The 23,801-nt window shown below is 44.3% G+C and overlaps 1 protein-coding gene across 1 annotated transcript in view; it reads right to left on the minus strand.

The window, feature by feature from the left end:
* The window catches only part of gfra2b (GDNF family receptor alpha 2b), a 156,743-nt gene that overhangs the window by 28,329 nt on the left and 104,613 nt on the right, over window positions 1-23,801 (minus strand). Inside the window, exons 4-5 of the mRNA XM_086299895.1 lie at window positions 21,204-21,403; window positions 13,898-14,085 (exon numbers count right to left, since the gene is read on the minus strand). Of these exons, the coding sequence (XP_086156021.1) occupies window positions 13,898-14,085; window positions 21,204-21,403 (388 nt within the window). The remainder of the gene's footprint in view (window positions 1-13,897; window positions 14,086-21,203; window positions 21,404-23,801) is intronic.

The raw sequence follows: 23,801 nt of genomic DNA on the forward strand, positions 1-23,801 counted from the left end.
TTATGATTATTTTTCTTTATGCTAAGACAATGACCGTTTCTCTCTAACTGATAGAGTTACAGGAGGAACTGTTGGTGCTGAACAGACAGTAGCTGTAGATCTCTAAAAAAGTGAAAGGTCAGATTACACCGCTGGTTATGGCGCAGATTTCCAGCTGAAGCATAAATCCTCAGTAAGCTTGGAGCCTGTATTACAGCTTTATGCTGAAATACAGGCAGAGATCGGTGATGATGGTGCGGACTGGTTAGTGTGGGTCTGTGAGTAACTGCACAAACATGAGACCTTACTGAGACTCAGACTAGTTTATAAGCTTATTTTTGTGTCTTTGTTAAATCTGATCTTTGTGTTTGAATCGCCTGCACATACCAGCACACACACCTGCTCTCACATGAGAGACCAGAGCTGTGTTTATGAGAGGACCATCCTGACCTAAACCAGCCTGCCAGTGACCTGCGGCTAAACTGAGTCTGCACCCTCAAACCTCACCTAACCTTCAAACTGCTCATTCCAGAGACAGAAGTACCATCACTCACACACACACCGTACCATCGCACACACTCACACACACCTGCCCCTTCGCCCTTTGCTGCCTCGTCGTGGCAGATGCCATGTGAGGCATGAGCCAACTGCCGTCGAGCTCTTTGTTAGTTTTAAGGATGCATGAGGAGAGGGTTTACCACACGAGGCTGGTTTTTAAAGGACATCACCACCATCAGCCCATGACCTTCCTGCAGTTTTCCTACTAATAATTACTTCGAGTGACCTGAGGATCAGCTCCATCTGTCTGACTTCAAACCTTCACGTTTACTGGGTGAAAACTTAAAAAGTAGGTCTGCACCTCTATAGTGCCTTTTGCTTTGGGTTTTATGAAGGGCTTTCATTTATGCCTCCTTCTGTCATCACACAGTCACAAACGTGCATGCATGTACGAGGCTTTGGTCGTACATGCACGGGTACAATCGTGTTCTGGAGGCTTAGGAGACCTGGCTGTTGTCAGCTCTGTTACCTGCTCAGTCTTCAGCTCAGTCTTCAGCTCAGGCATCAGCTCTGTTTCCAGTTCACCCATTAGCTCTGTCACCAGCTCAGTCAGTTGCTCAGCCATCTTTTCAGCCACTTCCATCCTCTGCTGGAAGCTCCGGTGAGCTCATTCAGCCAGCAGGGGACTGCATCTCTGGTGTTGGCCAGAGGGGCCGATGGCGCGATATGGCAGCCTTGCTTCTGTCAGTCTGCCCCAGGGCAGCTGTGGCTACAACCGTAGCATGCCTCCACCAGTGTGTGAATGTGAGAGTGAATGAATAGTGGCATTGTAAAGCGCTTTGGGTGCCTTGAAAAGCGCTATATAAATCCAATCCAATAATAATAATAATAATTATTATTATTATTAATAAATCCCGGACAGACTGTTTGCACTGCACTGCCCCAGCCGTTGCATCCTGTGCCGGCTGTGTGCCCCATGCAGCTACAGTTAGCGTCCCTTCTGCTGGAGGTCTCCATACCTGCTGGCCTTGCCTTTGTTCCTGCTGGAGGCCCAGGAGAGCCCCTTTGTTCACCTGGAGTCAGGGTCAGCTCCTGAAATGTTTATTAACTGTTTCCTGGGCTCCTGTGCCTTTCGTGGGCCTTTTGTTTCGGACTGTTTGAGTTCCAGGTTTTCTTGTGAACATTTTTGTTTTATTGATCAGTTTCAGGGTCAGTTTTAGGTTGTTTATTTAGTCTCCTCTTGTTTGCCTTAGTATTTTTCTATCAGTTCATTCGTGTCTGCATTTTGAGTCCACTCCTTACTACATACAGTCTGCCTCAGCCAGACTGTGACAGAATATTTGCTGAAGTTTAGGATGCTCAGTCAAATTAATCAGCTCTTCAAACTTAATACAACACGCATGGAAGCCATGACCCAGAAAAGTGGATTCACATCAAATTTTAAACCTGGCTTTAAACACTGAACATCTTATTAATCTCTTAATTAATATTTTACTCATGAACAGAAAGACTGAGCAGGCACAGGTTTGGTTTTGACTCATCTTTGAGACCGGATGTTTCAGACTCTTTCCTCCACTCTGTGAAACCTGAGAAGACTGATGACAGGAACCTGAGGGCATCAGTAAAGGCATTGACGGGTTCATATCCAGACTCATATCCACCACCACTAAAATAATCAGAGTATTTTACCCTGAAACAAAGCGCTTTACCCGTGCAGGAAGTAGTTAGCATGGTGACAAATGAAGGTCAGAGAGCGATGATGGCAGAGCCAAAGACAGCAGAGGAGTTGGGGCAGATTTAGCTGAGGAGTGCAGTCTGCTGCCTCAGAAACCACTTGATCAAATCCTGCCGAGCACTCATCTCCCTGCAGGGCTCGTTAAAGTTTCATCTCCACTAATCATCAACCGGCAGAGAGATGGAGCAGATGTACTGTACGCTGCCTGACCTAAGATGTTTCCTCTGAATTAGACTCAGACCCTCGTAATACCAGGACTCTGGAACAGCATGCATGAAAAAATATGTTTGAAAAAGTCATGCCTGCAGGTTACCGCGCGGAGGTGTTCGTGTGACAGCGGCAGGAAGTTCCCGAGCGTTCAAGTCTTTCTTTGATTTGATGTGTTTCCATCGTCTCGTTCATTACATTTAGCACGCTCTTTGAATTTTGGTTTAAAGGTACCGGCTTTACAGCCACCGCTCAGACGCTCCAGGCAGCAGCCATCATAGAAGTCCTGGACTCAGCCGTCTACATCAGATGACAACCGAGGCCTCGGTTTGCTGCTCCACTTCGTGGAGATTTATTCCATTAAGGGACCATTTTCAACTCATTAGCCTCTGTTTAGATAACACTTTTATTTGTAACATTAGCTAAAATATTTTTCCATATTTTCTTTAATAAACGTTAATATTTTTATTAGAATTTTAGACAGCAAGTGTTCATGAGTCACGTCTGCCCTGCAATATCTTTAGCTGCACTTGTAGCTAGCCTTTCATACCATCTGTTCAGATTTGTGTTCGATCATTTTATTGTATTACATTGAATTTTTACAGGCTGTGTCCACAGGCAGGGTTTTCTCTTCAACTTCAACTTCATGAACATGAAGCCAATTTTTTGAGTACAATGCAACTGAAGTATATAAAATCAAAGATTTATTTATTTATTCAAACAATTAATCTTTAATTAAAATGTGCTCAGTGAGAAATGAATGTGTAACAGTTGAGTAAATTTAATTAGAGCAGAACATTTTATATTTTACAAAATTATATGGAAAATTTCAAATTAAAAAGTGAGAATTTCAATGTGAAGTTGAAATTCAGAGTCTTTTCAGCACAGAGTTTTTTCCTTGCTAAGGTCACGACACAAACACAAAATATAACCAATCAGGATCGAGAGTGTGCAGACATGACAACATCAACACTGTAAATACCCACGGAGCACGAATGCATCACTTGTTCCCAACTAATAAATAACACATTCACACAGGACACACTATTACACACACACACACATGCACACAAACTCACACATTAATATTTAGTGTTTCTCCGATAAATCAGATCGTCTGTTTTCCTGCTCTCATTTATCGCTGTGCAGTGTGTTTGTGTCTGTGTGTGCATGTGTGTCTGCGGTGGTGTGTGTGTGCAAGTGAAGGTGAAGAATATTAAAATGAAATTACAGCGAGGCTGAGTGAGTCTAAATGCCCTCATTACTGACTGTCAGGCAGCACGATGTATTCGCAGTGACAGACACACACACTCAGGCCCTGCTGGAACGAATGAATCCAATTAGCTCTGCTGTACATCCTGACAAACACACATTAAAATTGTATATGGTGATTTATAAGAGCTTCCATCAGCCGTCCATGCAGAATGTATGTTCCCTTATCCTCCCACTCTGACCCTGACTTGTCAGTCATGGTGTAACAGACTCACAGATCCCTCAAGAGTTATTCAATTATCAGGTCTGCATTAACGGGGATAAACAAAGCACAAACACACACACACAGACACACCTATGTGAATACTCAGCGCACATTAATGCTCACTAAACAGAACTGTGTGGCGTGGCAGAAAAACAGGATACCAGTGGAAATAAACTTCCTCAAACCTGGAGAAGCTTTCGTGAGTGGGGGAACAGAATGTGTATTTAGGCTTTAGGGGGCTCACACTCTTCTACAGTGAGGTGGGTCCATCCTTCAAGAACCCAAGAGGAGCAGTGCAGATCATTGAACCAGCTCCTTGCAGCCTCGAGGGCGTGTGAGTTTTTCCAGACAGTCTGCTTGTGTTTTCTGGACCTGGAGAAGAAATCTGACTGCAGCCCCTGTAGACGTGCTTGGTTTGCATCACCATAATGGACAGACGGGTGGGCCTCACAGCCTGTTTGATGTGTTTCTGTGGGTGTTACCAAGCAATGACTCCACTGCGGCACTTTTGCCGGGGTGAAAATCAGCACCTCCAAGTCTGAGGCCAGGGTTCAGAGAAGCAGAGCGCTGGGGTGAAGACTGAGGAGAGTGTGAAGGATGTTCTGCCCTCACCTGCTGTACCGAGGTGTGGGCGGTGACTGAGGTGGAAATGGGCTTCCACTGAAGGAGTGTGAGGGCTGTCCATAGGAGAAGAGCCATTGCTCCTTCACATCAACAGCCGACCACAGCTGGGCTGGTTTGACAGCTGGGCTGCATGGCGCCTGGGTGACCAGCACCGGGACATTACGTCTCTCTGCTGACTTGGGAACGTCTGGAGAAGGAGTACAGTTTATGACCTTCAGATGAAACTGCTAAGCTGCTGCTAACTTTATAACTCAGCTGAACCTGAATCCTCTCGTTCAGGGACGCCTCGATTGGCTGTGCTAATCCTGTTATTGGAGCCTTTCAGTGTTTTTAACTCAGCCATGTCTCAGACTGATTTTGTGTGCAGAACTGTTTGTTATCAGTTAGAGGATAATCAATGTGACATGTCATAAGCAAGCGATCATGAAGTGATCACAAATCCATGGTTGATGAATATGAAATGCAGATTTTGTGATGGGCCATTTAATTATGATTAGTCATCTACGGTGTGTAAATGCTCCACATGTCGTCATGAGTTAGGCACGCAGTTTGAAACCTGCGAGTGAGTTCATTCATTCACTCATGTGTAATAAATGATTTATGATTTGAGTACTTGTTGGTGCACATGCCTCGACAAACTTTTGATCTGATTATGAGATTTATTGTGCATGAAAAATTAAAGTGCAGACACTCCAAGGAAAATAGACAGGTTAACACGGCGGAGTCACACCTGTTTAAAGAACCACCCCATCAACTCATCAGCACAGAGAAAACACAGGAATAAAAGTTCCACACAACAACAAGACGCAGTGAAGCTCATCGCTCCATCAAGAGCACTGCAATCGCATCATCACACCCATCACTGCTGACATTATAACGAGTTCAGCTTTCAGCAGCTCAACATTACACGTGTGAATACTTCAGGGTCCCTGGACCACTGCAGAACCCCCACATGTTCACTGATGAGAGGATATAAAACTTGAATAAAAGTCTGTGGATGCAGAGTAGTGAAGCTCAACATCAGGTTCCATGTTCAGAAGCAATCAGTAGCGCAATTAGTGCTCACATCAGAAATGTCTGACAGCAGGATGGACTGTCCCTTTAATCCTTCCAGCTGCAGCGTGCTCCTAAATCCAGAAATAATCCAGGACCAACAGAGAGCTCTCGTGTGCACGTTTCCTGTCCCTGCCCTTGTAAAGACCTCAGGACACGAATGCGACACCGCCGGGCGCTGCACGTACGTAGATATAATTAGAAAAAGATTTAGTGCATGAGAAAGTGCAGAGAAAAGCCCCGCAGCATGAGGGTAACTGAAATCAGATAACTATAAAACAAGCAGGATGCTCACATCAGTAACACTGAGCTGTAACAGTGGATCATAAATCCATATATATTATATAAGTGCTTGAGTATATGAGTATCACTTTGCTTTCTACTCATTTAGATGAATAGAGCACCTGAACAGCAGTGTGGTGCTTTGAGCAGAGTCTATTTCACATGAATCTGAGGACGTATATGAGGTAAAGTGTTGTGGGGTTCCACAGGGATCCATTTTGGGTCCCGTGTTAATCACCATGCTAGCCCTAGGGCTAATCGTGCAGAGCGATGGCCTTGGCTGCCTAGTCTCTGTGTCCTGTTAAAGCCCATCAGCTCTGATGACTCACACACTCGCTCTGCTTCATGGTGCAAAATAATCCCACCCAGCCATTGGACCTTTGACTCAGAGCAGGTCATCCACGCTGTCCTTTGTCCTCCACATCAGTCATCCTCTCACACAGTTGAGCTTCACCTGAAATCTGAAGAGCTCAGACAGACGAACTCTGCAGCCTCTTCCTCTTCCTCTCTTCTTCTCTCCTTAAATTTTTTAAAATAATGAAAGCCTTCTAAAAGTTTGACCTCCTTTTTTTCATGTGTGTGATTGTAAGAATACTTGCTTTCTCTCATTTCCACTGAGTTAATAGTGATAACAACTGAAATAGTCACTTAAGGTAACTAAAGGTAAAGTAATAAAGGTCCCGTCTTTGTAAAGTTCCTGCTGATGATTAACTGTGCAGTTCTCTGCAACTCCAACACTACTCAAATTTCATTAGGAGCCATTACTCTGACATTACCATTTGTAAGGCGAGTAACTACAGACTGGGGCAAGGAGGTTCATAAATGATTGGGAGGGTAAGTTAGCTCATGATGTCAGTGTGTTTCCTTCCTGTCCTCCTCAGTATTTGGAGCTGTTATGGGTCTAAAAGCAGAAGAATTCCTTTTTCTAAATTCTGTGAACTGATCCTTTAATAACTTCTAACTTAACTTGTGATAGACTTGTTGGAGCTTTCCGCCGGGACACATCTGGCAAATGTGAGGATTTATGTGCATCAGATTCCTTGTGACCCCCATCAGACTGAGAATGCTCGCTGTAATGACAGCGGGGCGTATGCAAACACATACACACACTCATTTGCCGAGGTGCATGGCACTAAACTGCTTCCCCAAACCCACCAGCAGCGACGGAGGCGGCGGCTCAGTGCTGCTTTAAGGCGAGCGAGCCAATCTAGCAGCGGCAGCGCTCCATTACACGGTCAGTGAGGTGGGGTGGTGCCGTGATGGAAATAGCTGCCTCTTTTCTGTAGGTCACAGAGGACGCCGGTACACGCACCAGGCCCGTCCGCTCGCGCCGACGTGCTTGTGATTCATCTCATTTCCTCTGCACTCGTCTGAAGCCTGCTTTCCAGGTTGGGGGGGGGCAGTAAGACGAGCTCACCCTGTGAAGATGGTGCAGAAAGCAATATAACCATGAGTGTGACCGAGGGCGAGCCATCCTGATGCAGACGCTGGCTCGTCAGCTATGCTAATATGTAAATATGCAAATGAGCATTCACACTCAGGGACTCTTAATTAAAGAAACAGCGAGAGAAAACAAAGCAGCAAGATCACCAGACACAGACAGGAAATTGTGTGCACCCAGGTTAAACATTCAGGAGGAGCGCCACGGTGATGCCACCAATCAGAGAGCAGCCCCTACCTGCCGCTCGCCCTCATATTCAGAACAAACAGCGCCATGTTTGCTCATCGTAATGAGATCCAAACCAGGATCTAAATCACTCCAGAGTGCTGTTTGCAGTTCAGAGCAGCTTCAGTGCCTTGCTTTGTTCTCAGCCCCAGAACCACAGCCGGAACCACAGGCCCAACTAAATACTCACGCCCGAGCCCTCGGACCAAACCGCCACCATGGCCGCCTCAGAGAGACCACACCTCTGATACCGGACGCAAACACCACCTCTGTGGAAGCACTGAAGAGAGAACATCCACCAGGTCACTGCAGCCACGTGCTAAACAAGTTTCTAAAACCCAGTCACGTCAAGTTATTCATGAGCATGGTGGACCAACGTGCCACACAACTAGCTGGAAAAAAGCAAAGCAAGAAAATACTGAAGACTAGAAGAAAGAAAAGTGTCAGAAACTAAAGATGTAAAGACTTCAAACAAAGATTTTAAAGATGAGTGTTGGAGAGGTCATAATTTGAAGAGCCAGACCGCTGAGCTGCTGACCTTAACGAGCTGTTAGCACTGTGCTTAGTTAAAGTTCAGAAAGGTAAGAGTGCTGATCCATGTACTCACTTCAAAACAAACAATAAAATGTTAAAATCAATTCTAAAGCGCACTAAAGTGAAAAAGAGGGAAACACAATCTCGTTTACGAGCGCCTGTCCGGAGAAGAGCTGCAGATGCTGGAATCAATAATCAAGTCTGGACGAAGTGAAAGCATGAATTACTTCATCAAAGTCAGCAGATGAGAGAATGTTTTTAGTCTCTGCAAGTCTAAAAGATGATTCCCTTTCAAGTCAGGTGTTATAAGTACAGTTATGTATACCAGGCATGAACAGGTCCACACCTGTATATGGACAAACCCTCAGCAGCCATGATGGACACAAGGACAGCAAATCATGTAAATTAACAGGTGGTGTATACCAGCGGTCCTCAAACCCCGGGCCTCGGAACGGTACTGGTCCGTGAGTCGTTTGGTACCGGGCCGCGAGAGTTGAGGCTCCGGTGTGAAATGTATGGTTTTCAGGGTTTTTATCGGTTTTCAGCGTTATTTTGTTATCGTTTTTATTGTTAACTCGGTTTTCCTGGGTCTTTTCACGTGTGTTATGAATAAATCTTCTTTTTTTCGGTGCCGGTACTAGTTTTATTTTGTTGTATTTATCCGCGACACATTAAAGGCCGGTCCGTGAAAATATTGTCGGGCATAAACCGGCCCGTGGCGCAAAAAAGGTTGGAGACCGCTGGTGTATACCATGACTCCGTGCAGAGATCTGCAGGTGAAGCCTGAGTGCACACAGGTGAGTGTGTGCACTCAGCGGGAGCTCTGAGAGGTGCCGCCGTCTTTGGCTCAGTGAAAATGAACAGTAGGTCTGACTGTGCTCTTATTTGAAATGCAAATAAAGTCCAAAAACCTTTTAGAGCACCCCGTAGGTTTCTCCTACATTACCTGTGGCAAAGGCCATATTTAATTACTCCTTCTGTCACTCAGAGTCCCTCTCCCAGCAGTCGTTTCATCCCGGCTGCTTTTCAGCCTCAGTGGGAGGCAAGCCACCCTCCGAGGCCGCCGAGACCCGGAGGACCTGCGGGATTCCCATGATTATGCAGCTCTCCGCTCTCCATCCATTAACCCCAATGGAGGCTAAAAGGAAAAGAACGAGCCTGCTCCGGATTCTTTTTACAGGCAATCAAACACGATTCATGCTCCATGTGTGATACCGGTCGTCACCTGCAGTGCACTCTGAGGGGAGGGAGGGGACTCGTTGGGGGGGTCGTGGGGACATTTATTTGGATTTTTGCCTTCTGGCTTTCAGCTTACTCCAACTCCCACTCACTGATGTATCTGCTGCTTCTCCATAGGTCACACTTAGACACCGAAACCACAGAAACCTCCTGCTGCTGTCACCGAGAGGAGCTTGTAAAAACCTGGGAGCTGTCTGCAGGGGCAAAGGATCATCTAAATACTCCACCAATAACCACGTCATGACTTTCGGGCCATGCCGCGCCCACCCAACAGCTGACATAACCTCTCCATATGTGGGCAACCCAACATGAGCCACTGCCCGAACTGGACTCTGGACTTCTCTGCCAGGTTTCTCAGTGAGTCCTAAAAGCAGCCCAGGTTAGGTCCCGAGGAGTCATCGAGGAGTTGAGTTGCTGAATCAGCTGATTGAAGAGTGGAGGAGCTTTCCTGCATCATATGTTGGAAATACACATTCTTAAAAACAACCTTTGCACATGTGGGAGCAATAAGAGCATCAATCTATCACCTTCACAGGTTCTTCACAGTGAAGAGATCCAGCCTGCTGTGGAGGAGCATTGCTGCTGCTGAAGCAACAAGCAACTTTTGATGGGAAGAGAGCTCAGCCCAGCAGGCAGGTCAGCTGTTTACATGCTTCTCTCTAAGCATGCTCAACCCGCTGAACTGATACCCACATGGAGGACAGAATATGTGACTGAAAGCTGACAGCAGGACGGATAGAGACGGTAAACCCCGGAAAACTGGCAGAACAACCTCGGGATGAGTTCTCTCCGGCCACCGTGTGAGAATTAAATATGCCACTGGTGCACTAACAAATGATCTCAGTTCAACCTTCAGGTGTTAGCACCTTTCCTCGAGATTACCAAACCGTCCCACCTGCATCGCTGTTTGTTTCATCCAGATGGTTTGAGGTCTGGATTCTGGGAAAACCTTTAGCTTGGAGCCCCTTCTGGGGATTTTAAAGGTTGCCTGGCATTTACATGTAAACAGCCAAGTGACTTCAATGTGAGTCACTGTGATTCTTACACCTGCTTCAGAGGTTTTCCTCTGTATTTCTATATTTCCTGTATTTTTCAGACTATAAGGCACTTAAAATTCTTTAATTTTCTCAAAAATCGACAGTGCGCCTTATGTATGAATTCTGGTTGAGCTTACTGACCTCAAACCGATTTTTTGTGGTACACGACACTCAAAAATCTGCTTCAACATAATATTATGGTGTGATTATAAGGACCCCAAAATGGCACCTTTTAAGAGACATGCTTACGGGCCGAAATCGCCCACCTGTCAAACTCAGACACTGAAGATCGAGAATTTGATGGATTTCTGGACGAAGAATGAACTGAAAAAGTGAGTGTTTTGTTCTGTATTTTATGTGTTACAACTGAACAATGTTGAGAGTTATCGTGAATGAGTTGATTAAAGTTTGAATTATGTAACAGTTTTGTTTTGCTTAATGCACCTTATAATCCGGTGCGCCTTCTGTAACAAAATAGACCCGTTCATTGATATTGTGCCTTATAATCCGGTACGCCGTATAGTCCAAAAACTACGGTACATTATCAGTTGTAATCACACATAAATAAATCCAGGACCAGGACAAGAGTGGGAGAAGATCCACACAAGGACCCTCTGGCTGTTTGCTGACCACTGTTTCATTATCAGCTCATTTTAAAAAAAGACCTGATCTCCTCTTTAAAGGCTGAAACTGAAGTCCACATGAAGAGGTGGTTGCATGAATCTTATCTGGACCAAAGCTTCACTTTGTTCACTTTACTGTTTCACCATAGGCACCAAGTGTACTAGGGCTGGCATCTGGAACAATACACAGCTAAAAATGTCATATTAAATTAAAATGTAATATATTTCCAAAGCATAAAGAGTACTTTATGAAACGTACCTGTACATAACGTTAACATTCATGTCACAGAGCTTGAATTTCCACCAAACCGCACCAGCGGAGCTCAGGCTGCACTCCCGGTCATCAGATACATGCACGAAACAAACGTTTGACCTTTGAACTGCACCCCGACACTAACACAGAACCAGTGAAAGGACGCTAGCAGTCACAGTGATTGAATGGTTCTGTCTGCTCGAGCAAGTAAGCAGCCTTGGTATTAGCATTCAGAACTACCTGAAAACAATCCAGGGCAGATTTACTAGTTGAGGAAAACAGCGATCGACAGAAATCCATACAGGACAAGACTGAGTACATCAACTTACACCATCTTACACCCCAAAAATCCCTCCATAAGCTTCAACTGGTTCAAAACTCTGCTGTTCGCATTATTATCAGAATCCCCTCCTACCAGCACATCACCCCTGTTCTTCAGGAACTTCACTGGCTCCCAGTGAAATTCAGGATAATATACAAACTTCTTCTGCTCACCTTCAAGACCCTTCATAACCTTGCTCCTCCTTACCTTTTTGACCTGTTAAGCACTACCTACCCGCTACTACTGCCCACTCACTTTGATCTTCTTCTTCTTCTTCTATCTCGTGCCTTCTTTCCACCTCACCACAGTGGGAAGGAGAGCTTTCAGCTGCTCTACTCCCAGGCTGTGGAGCTCTCTACCCCCAGATTTAAGAAACATTGATTCCCTCCCCCTGTTTAAATCTTTAACTCAAAACCTATCTGTTCAAATCTGAATATTCACTGTGAACCCACTGTTTGTTTTTGTTTTTATTGTCCTTCATTTTGTCATCTCTATTATATGTTTTATTCTATTGTTAAGTGTCCTTGGGTGTCTTGAAAGGCGCTTTTAAAATAATTTAAATAATAATAATAATAATAATAATAATAATAATTATTATTATTATTATTATTTTATACTTATTATTTTATACTTATTATTATTAATAATTATTATTATTATCATTATTGTTAATATCTATAGAAACTATATACCCTGGCAGCAGTCAGGGGGCCCGTTAGCATCAATAATAACCCGATCGATATATCAATGACTGATAAACATGTGTCAGAGTTGACTGTATGTCCACTGTGTTCGCTCATTATCTTCGTGCTGCTGTGACGGCTCGCCCTACTCTAACTTCAAGTTCCTCTTCATGTTGTAAGCCTGACTCATGCAGGTAATCAGTCCTTGTTACAGATGTCTGTGTTTATTTGTATGAAACATCTGGAAACACCGGCCTCACTGTGTGACTGCACATCTGATATTTCTGTTTCTCTGCTGAAGCAGCTTCATCACTCAAAACCACGAAGAGACAGCATGTGCTCACTTTAATCAGACAAGTCCATCAAGTGCTTAACCTCCACCCTCAAGGCTGAGTGCGCACACACACATACACACTAACACACACATACACACTAACACACACACTCCCCACTCATACATGAATAAGCTTGATGAGATGAGTCTGACCTCAACTCTGTGCTGAATGTATGAAGGTGCTGGAAGGAAACAGTTTGAATCATTAAATGATGGCAGTGAGCTCTGTGAGCTCAGCCTCAACGGCCAGGCTGAACCAATGAAAATGCTGAAAATGTGTAGCAGGAAATAAAAAACCAAACAGGGACTGACGGACTGAAGGTGGCGATAAAACTGACCTACAGGAACAGGAGGCCTGATTCCAGCCTGAGATCTTCTCCCAGAGCTCGACTAACAGGTTCAGGTTCAAATGGTCATCAATCCAAACAAAGCTCTCGGATATTAATAAAATGACTGACCTGTAGTCTATGAAGAACATCCTCACGTAGCTCTTCCTGTTCTCCAGATGGCTCAGCACTCTCTGTGAAGGGCGATGGACCGATTTGCTCTGTAAGCAAACTACTACCCCTCCGTGGAGGGAGGGGGGTAAAGAGTCTCTGATGTACAGTTTTCGTCATATTTTCTCACCACTCTGGCTCTTTTCTTCTCACATTTTCATATTTGGAACTTTATTATATTAAGATAAACTTGATTTTTCTAACTGAGGGACAGGAACATATGCACTGTGAGTGCTTTTGAGGTGATGATGAGATTAAGCTTGACTGTCTTCAGATGCAGCTACTTCAATGGAGAAGCATAAATCCAGATGTTTAGAAGACCCGACCTGCACATGTGGAAAAATAGAGATTTCTTCTGTTTCAGAGTGTAAATATTTCCTGCAGCTGTGGGTTTGAAACTGTGCATAGCGTTATTTCTGATGATTCCTCTAAGTGTGTGGCACCTTTGCAGTATCAGTCACATGACCTAGCAGCTCTGTCTCAGGTCAGGTGCTGCCTCCATCAGTGGATTCAGCTCATACTCACGCAGATAAAAAAAAAAACATCCAATCATGTGTGAGCATTTTCCCGGCAGTGCTTCCTTCTCAAGGACGCCTGGCCTGTAGTCGCTAAAGGGGGCAGGTGTGTGTGTGTGTGTGTGTGTGTGTGTGTGTGAAATGCTGACTGGCCCACTTTGAGCCTCTCTCACCTTTAAAGCCGGTGCTTACCAATCAAATGTGTAATTTGCACCTGTGCGTCTATGAGATTTCTCCCCATTAAGCTCTTGAGCTGCTGATTTCATTGATTAGCTCCTCCTCTGGCTTGGCGGAAATCATGCTGAGGAGCCCTAACGAGGCCTAACAAGGGTGGCTCACCTGCACAGGGCGTCCGAGCGGCAGGTGCGCCGCAGCTCCAGACAGCTGGCTTTGTGCCTCTCCTGGTGTGAGCAGGACGGGACAATGGTGCGACGGCGACGCTCAGCACACGCCTGGTCCGGGCACGAGCAGAACAGCAGGGGGTAGCTCAGCTCCCATGACACCCGCTCGAAAAACTGTCGCAGGGCCTGAAACACACGACGCGAAGAAAAAGGTAAACAAGACGAGGAATGTGGTACAGGTGATTGAGTGCAGCGAAAAAGCTAAAAGCACTAAACTATTATTCCTTAATATGAGAAAAGAAGCCTGCATTAACAGTATAGCACAGCCTGTTAAATAATAATATCACTTTCCTAAGTGCCGAGGGAGACAACCGCCTGGCCGGGACTGGTGTCTGCATTTATCTGGAATATAAACTAGGAATTCCCAAATTAGGAAAAAATATCTGGAAAGAGAAAAGTGGCAAAGTGGTCTGTTTCACTGAGGAGGGATCTGCAGCATCACTGGTCCCTTTGATTTAATACTCACTAGCTTTACAACAAATCAGTGAGACTGGTGTCCACAGGTATCCACATGGTCGGGATGCTGAGTAAAATGTTAAAAAGAAATCTGAATGATTCAAAATGAGCTTAGATTTTTATTAAAACTGAATTTCCTCAGTTTAAACACGTGACAGGTTTTCTGTTTTATACTGAGAATAAATTCTAGATTTCTGAGATCACTGCATTCTCTATTTATTCACGTTTAATTCAGCATGAAAACTTTGTCAGGATTGGGGTTGTACACGGATAAAAGTTGTTCATGTCACACCTGCAGGAGGCCCTCAGCGTGAACCTCCTGGCACACAGCTTCTGTGCTGATGTTAATGCTGAAGGAGATCTGGAGCGCCGCAGTGACCCCAGTACTAACATAGCGTTCCACACATCTCACGGGTCTGAAACATCTGGGCTCAAAGATCAATAGGTCTAAATGTTTTTGTTAGAATCCCGGTGAAGGCCTAAACTTCTTTGGATGCAGCTCATTTGTTTTGCTTGTTAGACTTGTCAGAATTGTTTGCGGCTAGGGATGGGTACCGGTTCTGACATAAACGGTAGTAACCAGACCGAAAAGCAGCGCACATTTCGGTGCTTTTTTTCCCCTGAGATGTCATACACTTCAGATTCTAGCCAATCATTTTACCTTTGCAAGCGTAGTAGGCAGGCCCAGGTACGTACGTTCTTTTAGAGCAGAGCTACAGATTAAAAATGCCCAAGGTAGGGTTTTTGTTTTTTTTTATACAGCTTGTGAACTCACTGTCTGACCCATACTCCGGAACAGTAGGAGGCGGTAATGCTCCTTTACGTTGGTTGCCAACCGCCGTTAAACACAAAGAAGAAGAAGAAGAAGAAGAAGAAAATGCCCAAGGCGAAGCGGTCAAAAGTCTGGCTGTACTTCACAGCAAAAGATGCAAACTCAGCAGCCTGCAACAAGTGCTTTAAGGTGATACTGTGCAAAGGAGGTAACTCCTCGAATCTGATGAAACACCTGGCGACGTATAGCATTTTGTTAAAAGCAGAGAAATGCACCGTATTTGATAGCTTGCTGCGAGACCTCACATCGAGCACATCTACTGCGGGTGTGGTGCCTGTTATCAGACCGGAGTTAGCAACATCCCCCAAAAACCCGAATAGGAGAGTCCTGGCCCCTAGCCCTGCCAGTGTAGCAGAAATCATGACGGATGATGATGCAGCAGCAGCTGTTCTTCTCTGCGTGAGTAGCTTAATGTTGTTCGTGTGCAAGCTAACCACGTTATTAAATTAATGCATGTAAGGTGAACTAGCAAACACCGTTGTAGTTCCATACGGCTGTCTTCTTGTTTGATGGCAGATACTCCCTTCACCCTGGCCAAAAAGGCTAAAATGACCAAAGGAAAAGTGGGAAACAGCTAAACATGAGAGGTTTTTGGACAAAGTTTGTGTTTTTTTTCCATTGTTTAAGCACTGCTTGCAACCAAGAATGATACCCTATAGCTGCAGAAAAGGCTAACATTGTTATCTTTTTACAAAAAAAACTGCTAAACATGAGAGATTTTTGGACAAAGTCTGTGTTCTCCATTCTTTAAGCACCGGTTCGAGCACTGTTTAAGCACCGTCACCGTTTCAAAAGTACCGGTTTGGTACTGGTATCGGATAAAACCTAAACGATACCCATCCTTAATTGCGGCATCATTTGAAGACATAAACTGTAGATAAAAGATGGACTTTGCCTGCAGTCTTTCTCATGTCCATCAGGGGGTGATTCCTCAGGTCTGATTGGATAGAAGTCTGTTCGAGAAGTCTGAGCGTCCTGTTCAACTGGTCTCTGAGCTCAGTTAACTGTTTCCTGTCAGGTGTGACTGAATCAAACAGGATGTTACCTTTTGCATTATTATAATTGCAGGGTCGTGACCTTACAATATAAAACGCCCTGAGGCAATACTGAAGCCGAAACCTGAGTCTAGAATTACTTCAGCTGTGATGTTTCCTGACACGCTCAGAGAGGCTGCTCTGGATCCTCACAGTAAAATCTGCTGCACTGAATCTGTGTTTGAGCATCTTCAGTGTCACTGACTCACAGTTGGTAAAAACTCCTCACTACTCTGAGCCGGGAGCAAAACTGGCAGTTTTTCTGCAGGTGTTTGGCTGTGGCCCGGTGATGAGGACACACAGACTTATTGGATTTTCCCAGGAGTCTGTGATCCATGGAGCCCAGGGGTGTTCATCTCAGCCTCGGAGCTGTGGAGCTGAATTTAGATGCTTTCTCAGGTGAAATATAACCGTATTAAAAAAGCATTTTAAATGCTGCACTTTTACTTGACTATTTTTAAAGATTTTATTCCAACAAACAGTTTGTGTAATTCTGCCACTGACATAAAAGTGAAACCGAGGAGGAGGAACTTGAAACGTTAATAACCTTTTAGCCTTTAGAAAGCTTTTAGCATCACAGCCTGCGCAGCGCTGATACCATAACACCAGCTCTGCAGTCCAGGCGCTGTCACATCATCACCATCATCACCATCATCAGAGAGACCCTCGGACGGTTTAAACATGGAGGCCGTGAGGTTTGAGCCTCAGGTGCCACAAATGCTGTAAATGATGCTCAATCACTCTGAAGGGCGCTGAGACACGGGCAGCTGTCAGTGCTAGCTGTGTGCTTACTGCACACGTGCATATGTTTGTGCTGGTGGAGCATTTTTTTTAATGACATCATCTGACCAATAATATGGCTGCTATGAGGTTACTGTACTAAAAGCTCATCTGAGAATAATTACATAATTTACACCTGCAGGTATTATGACCTGGTAAACAGATCAGTCTGTGAGTGAGTGCTGCATGCTCTCAATTTACATGAACTAGTTTCAGTCAGAGGCTCAGAAGGAAAAACGGTTATTTATTTAATTTTTATGTTGGCCTTATTGACAGATACAGTGAAGAACTGGCAGGAAAGCAGAGGGAGAGAGGGGAAAACATGCAGCAAAGGGCCGCGGGTCAGATTTGAACCTGGGCCGGCCGCTCTCAGCCGTACAGCACATGGGTGCCTGCTCAACGCACTGAGCTCAACTGCCACCCTGAGCAGTTATTGACGAATCAGAAGGTTGGAGGTTTGACCCCCTGCTACTGCAGTCTGTATGTTGAAGTACCGTTGGGCAAGATACTAAAGCCTGGTGCATCCATCCGAGTGAGTGTGAGTTAAACCACTTGTTTCAATACAGAAAACTGTGCCCGTGTGACCAGGAGGATGAGGCCTGAAGGACCTTCAGCATAAAACAGGGCTTATACTGTTTTATGCTGCCTATACTGAAAAAGGACAATTTTGACAAGACACAAATGAACAACTACAGGCCGATCTCAAATCTCCCATTTTTAAGTAAGATCATTGAAAAAGCAGTTTCTCAACAGCTCAATTACTTCTTAAAACAGAATAACTGCTATGATGCCTTCCAGTCGGGTTTTAGACAGAACCACAGCACTGAAACCGCTCTGACCAAAGTGTTTAATGACAAATGTCTGAATACAGACAGTGGAAAAATGTCAGTCTTAGTTTTACTGGATCTCAGTGCAGCATTTGACACAGTTGACCACAACATATTACTCAAACGACTGGAGAACTGGGCAGGTCTTTCAGGAACTGTACTAAACTGGTTCAAAACATACTTAGAAAACAGGAAATACTTTGTATCAATAGGTAACTTCACATCTGAGCAGACAAGTATCACATGTGGAGTTCCCCAAGGTTCCATCTTGGGACCCCTTCTGTTTAACATTTACATGCTCCCACTGGCACAGATTATAAACAACAACAAAATAAACTACCACAGCTATGCAGATGACACACAAATATATATCACAATGTCACCAGGAGACCGAGACCCTGTACAGGCTCTTGGTAAATGCATTGAGGAAATTAATGACTGGTTGTGTCACAATTTTCTTCAGCTAAACAAAAACAAAACTGAGGTAATAGTCTTTGGAGCCAAAGAAAAACGATTACAGGTCACCAGAGAACTTCAATCTATACATCTAAAAACCACAAACCAGGCGAGAAATTTGGGTGTAGTGATGGATGCAGACCTAAACTTAGAAAAACACATTAAGACAATAACAAAATCAGCTTACTATCACCTCAAGAATACAGTGGGGCAAAAAAGTATTTAGTCAGCCACCGATTGTGCAAGTTCCCCCACTTAAAATGATGACAGAGGTCAGTAATTTGCACCAGAGGTACACTTCAACTGTGAGAGACAGAATGTGAAAAAAAAGAAATCCATGAATTCACATGGTAGGATTTGTAAAGAATTTATTCGTAAATCAGGGTGGAAAATAAGTATTTGGTCAATAACAAAAATACAACTCAATACTTTGTAACATAACCTTTGTTGGCAATAACAGAGGTCAAACGTTTACTATAGGTCTTTACCAGGTTTGCACACACAGTAGCTGGTATTTTGGCCCATTCCTCCATGCAGATCTTCTCGAGAGCAGTGATGTTTTGGGGCTGTCGCCGAGCAACACGGACTTTCAACTCCCGCCACAGATTTTCTATGGGGTTGAGGTCTGGAGACTGGCTAGGCCACTCCAGGACTTTCAAATGCTTCTTACGGAGCCACTCCTTTGTTGCCCGGGCGGTGTGTTTTGGATCATTGTCATGTTGGAAGACCCAGCCTCGTTTCATCTTCAAAGTTCTCACTGATGGAAGGAGGTTTTGGCTCAAAATCTCACGATACATGGCCCCATTCATTCTGTCCTTAACACAGATCAGTCCTCCTGTCCCCTTGGCAGAAAAACAGCCCCATAGCATGATGTTTCCACCCCCATGCTTCACAGTAGGTATGGTGTTCTTGGGATGCAACTCAGTATTCTTCTTCCTCCAAACACGACGAGTTGAGTTTATACCAAAAAGTTCTACTTTGGTTTCATCTGACCACATGACATTCTCCCAATCCTCTGCTGTATCATCCATGTGCTCTCTGGCAAACTTCAGACGGGCCTGGACATGCACTGGCTTCAGCAGCGGAACACGTCTGGCACTGCGGGATTTGATTCCCTGCCGTTGTAGTGTGTTACTGATGGTGACCTTTGTTACTTTGGTCCCAGCTCTATGCAGGTCATTCACCAGGTCCCCCCGTGTGGTTCTGGGATCTTTGCTCACCGTTCTCATGATCATTTTGATCCCACGGGATGAGATCTTGCGTGGAGCCCCAGATCGAGGGAGATTATCAGTGGTCTTGTATGTCTTCCATTTTCTGATGATTGCTCCCACAGTTGATTTTTTCACACCAAGCTGCTTGCCTATTGTAGATTCACTCTTCCCAGTCTGGTGCAGGTCTACAATACTTTTCCTGGTGTCCTTCGAAAGCTCTTTGGTCTTGGCCATGGCGGAGTTTGGAGTCTGACTGTTTGAGGCTGTGGACAGGTGTCTTTTATACAGATGATGAGTTCAAACAGGTGCCATTCATACAGGTAACGAGTGGGGGACAGAAAAGCTTCTTACAGAAGACGTTACAGGTCTGTGAGAGCCAGAGATTTTCCTTGTTTGAGGTGACCAAATACTTATTTTCCACCCTAATTTACGAATAAATTCTTTACAAATCCTACCATGTGAATTCATGGATTTTTTTTTCACATTCTGTCTCTCACAGTTGAAGTGTACCTCTGGTGCAAATTACTGACCTCTGTCATCATTTTAAGTGGGGGAACTTGCACAATCGGTGGCTGACTAAATACTTTTTTGCCCCACTGTATATCAAGGATAAAAGATCTGATGTCTCAACAGGACCTGGAAAAACTAGTCCATGCATTCATCTTTAGTAGGCTTGATTACTGTAACAGCATCTTTACAGGTCTACCTAAAAAATCAGTCAGACAACTACAGCTCATTCAGAACGCTGCTGTTCGAGTCCTCACTAAGACCAAAAAAGTGGACCACATCAGTCCAGCACTGAGGTCTTTACACTGGCTGCCTGTCCATCAGAGGATAGACTTTAAAGTTCTGATGCTGGTCTATAAAGCTCTGAATGGTTTAGGACCAAAATACATCAGTGACCTCCTGACCCAGTATGAACCTTCCAGATCCCTCAGGTCATCTGGATCCGGTCTTTTATCAGTTCCCAGAGTCAGAACCAGACACGGAGAAGCTGCATTCAGCTTTTATGCTCCTTATATCTGGAACAAACTCCCAGAAAGCCTCAGATCAGCTGAAACACTCAATTTATTTAAATCCAGGTTGAAGACTCACCTGTTCTCAGCTGCATTTGAATAAAGCACCAAATCCACACTTTTAAGCTTAAATTTCAAAACTAACATTTTAACTACTGATTTTATCTACTGTTCTGATTTTATCTGTTTTGATTTTATATACTGTTTTTTTTGTTTGTTTGTTAATTAGTTAGTTTGTTTGTTTGCTTGTTTTAATCAATTTTAAATCATGCTTTTCATTTGTTTTTGTTTCTAATGTCTCTGTAAAGCACTTTGAATCACCTTGTTGTTGAATTGTGCTATACAAATAAACTTGCCTTGCCTTGCCTTATTAAGCATCCCCTGCCTGTGACCTGCAGCATGTACCTGCAGTCTGGGTCAGAGCTATGTTCCTTGTCTTTAAACCACCTCCCTGCTACATTTCCCACATTCCCTGCCTTTGACGCTGGAGCAGGATGCTGTTGTGGAGTTTTTTTTTATCTACGCTTTGTGAAAGTGTGAAATTAAGCTGAGCTTCGTGCAGCTGAGCTGAACGCTGGGCAGTTTTCTCACTGCTTCAGGATTTCCCCTCAAACTTGAGGCGCTGCACCCACCTTCTGACATCGCTTCCTGCTACACGGCTCCTGATAGCCCGCAGAGGGCTGCGGGGGCGTGGTCTTGCTGCAGATGGAGTTATAGGCAGATCGGAGACGTTTACACGTCTCGTTAAGGTTACAAGCCTTCGCCGCATCCAGACAGGGGTTACAGGGTTTCCCTGCCTCGGAGCAGGGGCTCATCTTGGTCAGAGATGAATCTGCAGAGAGAGAAGAGATAAAAGATAAATTAAAGAGACTCACACACGTCTTTGTGCCCGAGCTTGCACTAATTTGTGCACTTAATGAAATAATCTGCTGAAAGATAATTGAACGTTTTCAGAGAGCGACTTGACTTTAGCAAGGCTCCAATCAGCAAGGCTGTAATCACTCCACTCGCGGCACTCTCGCGTCTCCCAAAAGACACTTTTAGACTGAAAGCTTCGATTTCTGTTTTTATGATTAACCGTGTTTTTCTGCTTCTCCACTTACTTTGAAAAGTCCGAAGGCCGGAGGTCAAAGAAAAACAAAAACAAAGAGAAACTCAGAGGAGGAACAGAAAGTCACCTTCGACAAAATAATAAGAACACTACTACAGCATGCACCATTAGACAGGTGAATTTGAATAATAACTACAGAGAAGCTTCGCTTGTTGTAGAAAAGTGAACATTTCGCCTCCTGTCTATTCTGGCCGGGCTTGTCCTCCAGAGAGGAGGTTAGCCTGGGAACGCCTTGATGGTTCTGGATAAGCTGGAGGACGTGGTGAGAAGGAGGTCTGGGCTTCCCTGCTGCTGCCCCCGAGACCCAACTTCAGATCAGCAGAAGAAAATAAATGAATGATTTAATGTGTTATTTTAGATTTGAACTTTTATTGAAGTGGATGAACTAGCTTCAATAATGCACGGCGCATTGCTCAGTCACAGTTTTAATAACACGTGAACTTTTGTACTAACATGTTTTCATACAATATTTAACATTAGTTTATTTAAAGTGTTTTTCTGCCTTGCTGTCTGGAGTATAACATGTAATGTTGATAATGAAGCGGCATGGTTCATTGTTGAAGAATCTTTTTTTTAGTAGACGAAGAAATTGGTCGCCAGGAACATCTCTGATTTATCTAACCTGCGATCTTTGTGTAAACCCAGTGACATGTTTGCACTGAATAACATATTAAAATCACACGAACGATGTGTGACTGATTGCTCCGTCAGCCCTCTAGCCTGCACCCGCATGCCCAATAATCACAGGATGAGAGCAGAGTGATCACAGATCACGTCCATCAACGTGATTGGACAGGTTAAAGGTCATCATTGTAACTGTGTTTCTTCCTAAAACAGAAAACTCTAAATACAAAGCTGAGATTTTATAAATGATATTTTTATCAGGATGTCTGAGTTGTTGTGATGAATTCAGATAAACTTAAATGAAGAAGAGCTGTCTTTGGTACGCTGTACGAGCTCATGTGACTAATCCTCTGTAATCCTGCGTAAACCACTTACTGCTTAAGTTTGCTCCATGAGTCAATCAGTCTGCATCCTTCTTCAAATATATAAAACGACTTTTATATATTGGACGTGTTTAATAGAGAGACTCAACATCCACACAGAAACATTTTAACAACTCAGACTGTGAAGAAAGAAAACCACACAAAACAGCAATCAGCGCCGCACACAGACCCACAAACAGACACAGAACATGCCTCCGTCAGTCAGGGCTCCCTGCTCTCAGAGCCAGCTCACTGTGACACAATCCTAAACAGCACAGCTGTCACGGTACTGGGTCGTGTGACCCAGTGTTTGAGTTTTTATGTATTTTTTTGTATTTATTTTCAGTCTAGTTAAATTCTAGGTTGCTGTTCAGGCCTTATTTCTTAGTTATTTCTGTCATCTCCGCCTGTACTCAGTCTCCCTGGTTCCTGCGTCTATGTTTCATGTCTATGCGGTTAAGTTCATGTCATGTTTTATCTCCATGTCTATGTCTCCGTGTTTCCTGTTTTATTTTGTAAGAGTCTGGTGTTCTTTGTTCATTGTAGTTAGTGTTTCTCTCCCCTGTATTGTCATTATGTTTCATTCGAGTCAGCTGTGTTCGCATGTGTCTCCACTTCCCCTGATCACCTCATGTGTGTATTTAAGTCCTCAGTCTTCCTTTGTTCGTTGTCGCGTTGTCTGTGTACTTCCCCTCTGGTCAAGTTAAGTGTTTTTCAGGATTCTGTGCAGTTCAGGTTTGCCATTTGGTTTCTGTTGTTTTTCATGCAGCCGCACGATGAGGTTCTGTGCAGGTCATGTCTGTTTCGTCATGCCATTTGGTTCACAGTTTCCATGCATCTGCACAGCATTCTGTTCACAGTGATCATAGTTATTCCTTACAGTCAGGTTAGTATTTTTCCAGTTTAGGTTTTTGGTTAGTTGCAGTCTGTCCCTGTTATGTTTTGTCTACTCCCTCCTGCATCAGCCCAAATAAAGGCTCTCTTTCAGTTTAAGTTCACTCCTGTCTCCTCGCCTGTGTTCGCGCCTGGGTCCACCACACACTCTCCACACGGTCTGCCCCCGCTGGCCGTGACAACAGCATCCACCTGCTCACATCCACCCAACAAACAGCAGCACAGAAGTCTGTTTTTCC

This window comes from Aulonocara sp. 'chitande type north' Nkhata Bay, linkage group LG7 (genome assembly GCF_057382095.1).
Source record: "Aulonocara sp. 'chitande type north' Nkhata Bay isolate Kocher_YH1m ecotype deep benthic linkage group LG7, A_spYH_male_GT1.1, whole genome shotgun sequence".
Classification (NCBI taxonomy): Eukaryota; Metazoa; Chordata; class Actinopteri; order Cichliformes; family Cichlidae; genus Aulonocara; species Aulonocara sp. 'chitande type north' Nkhata Bay.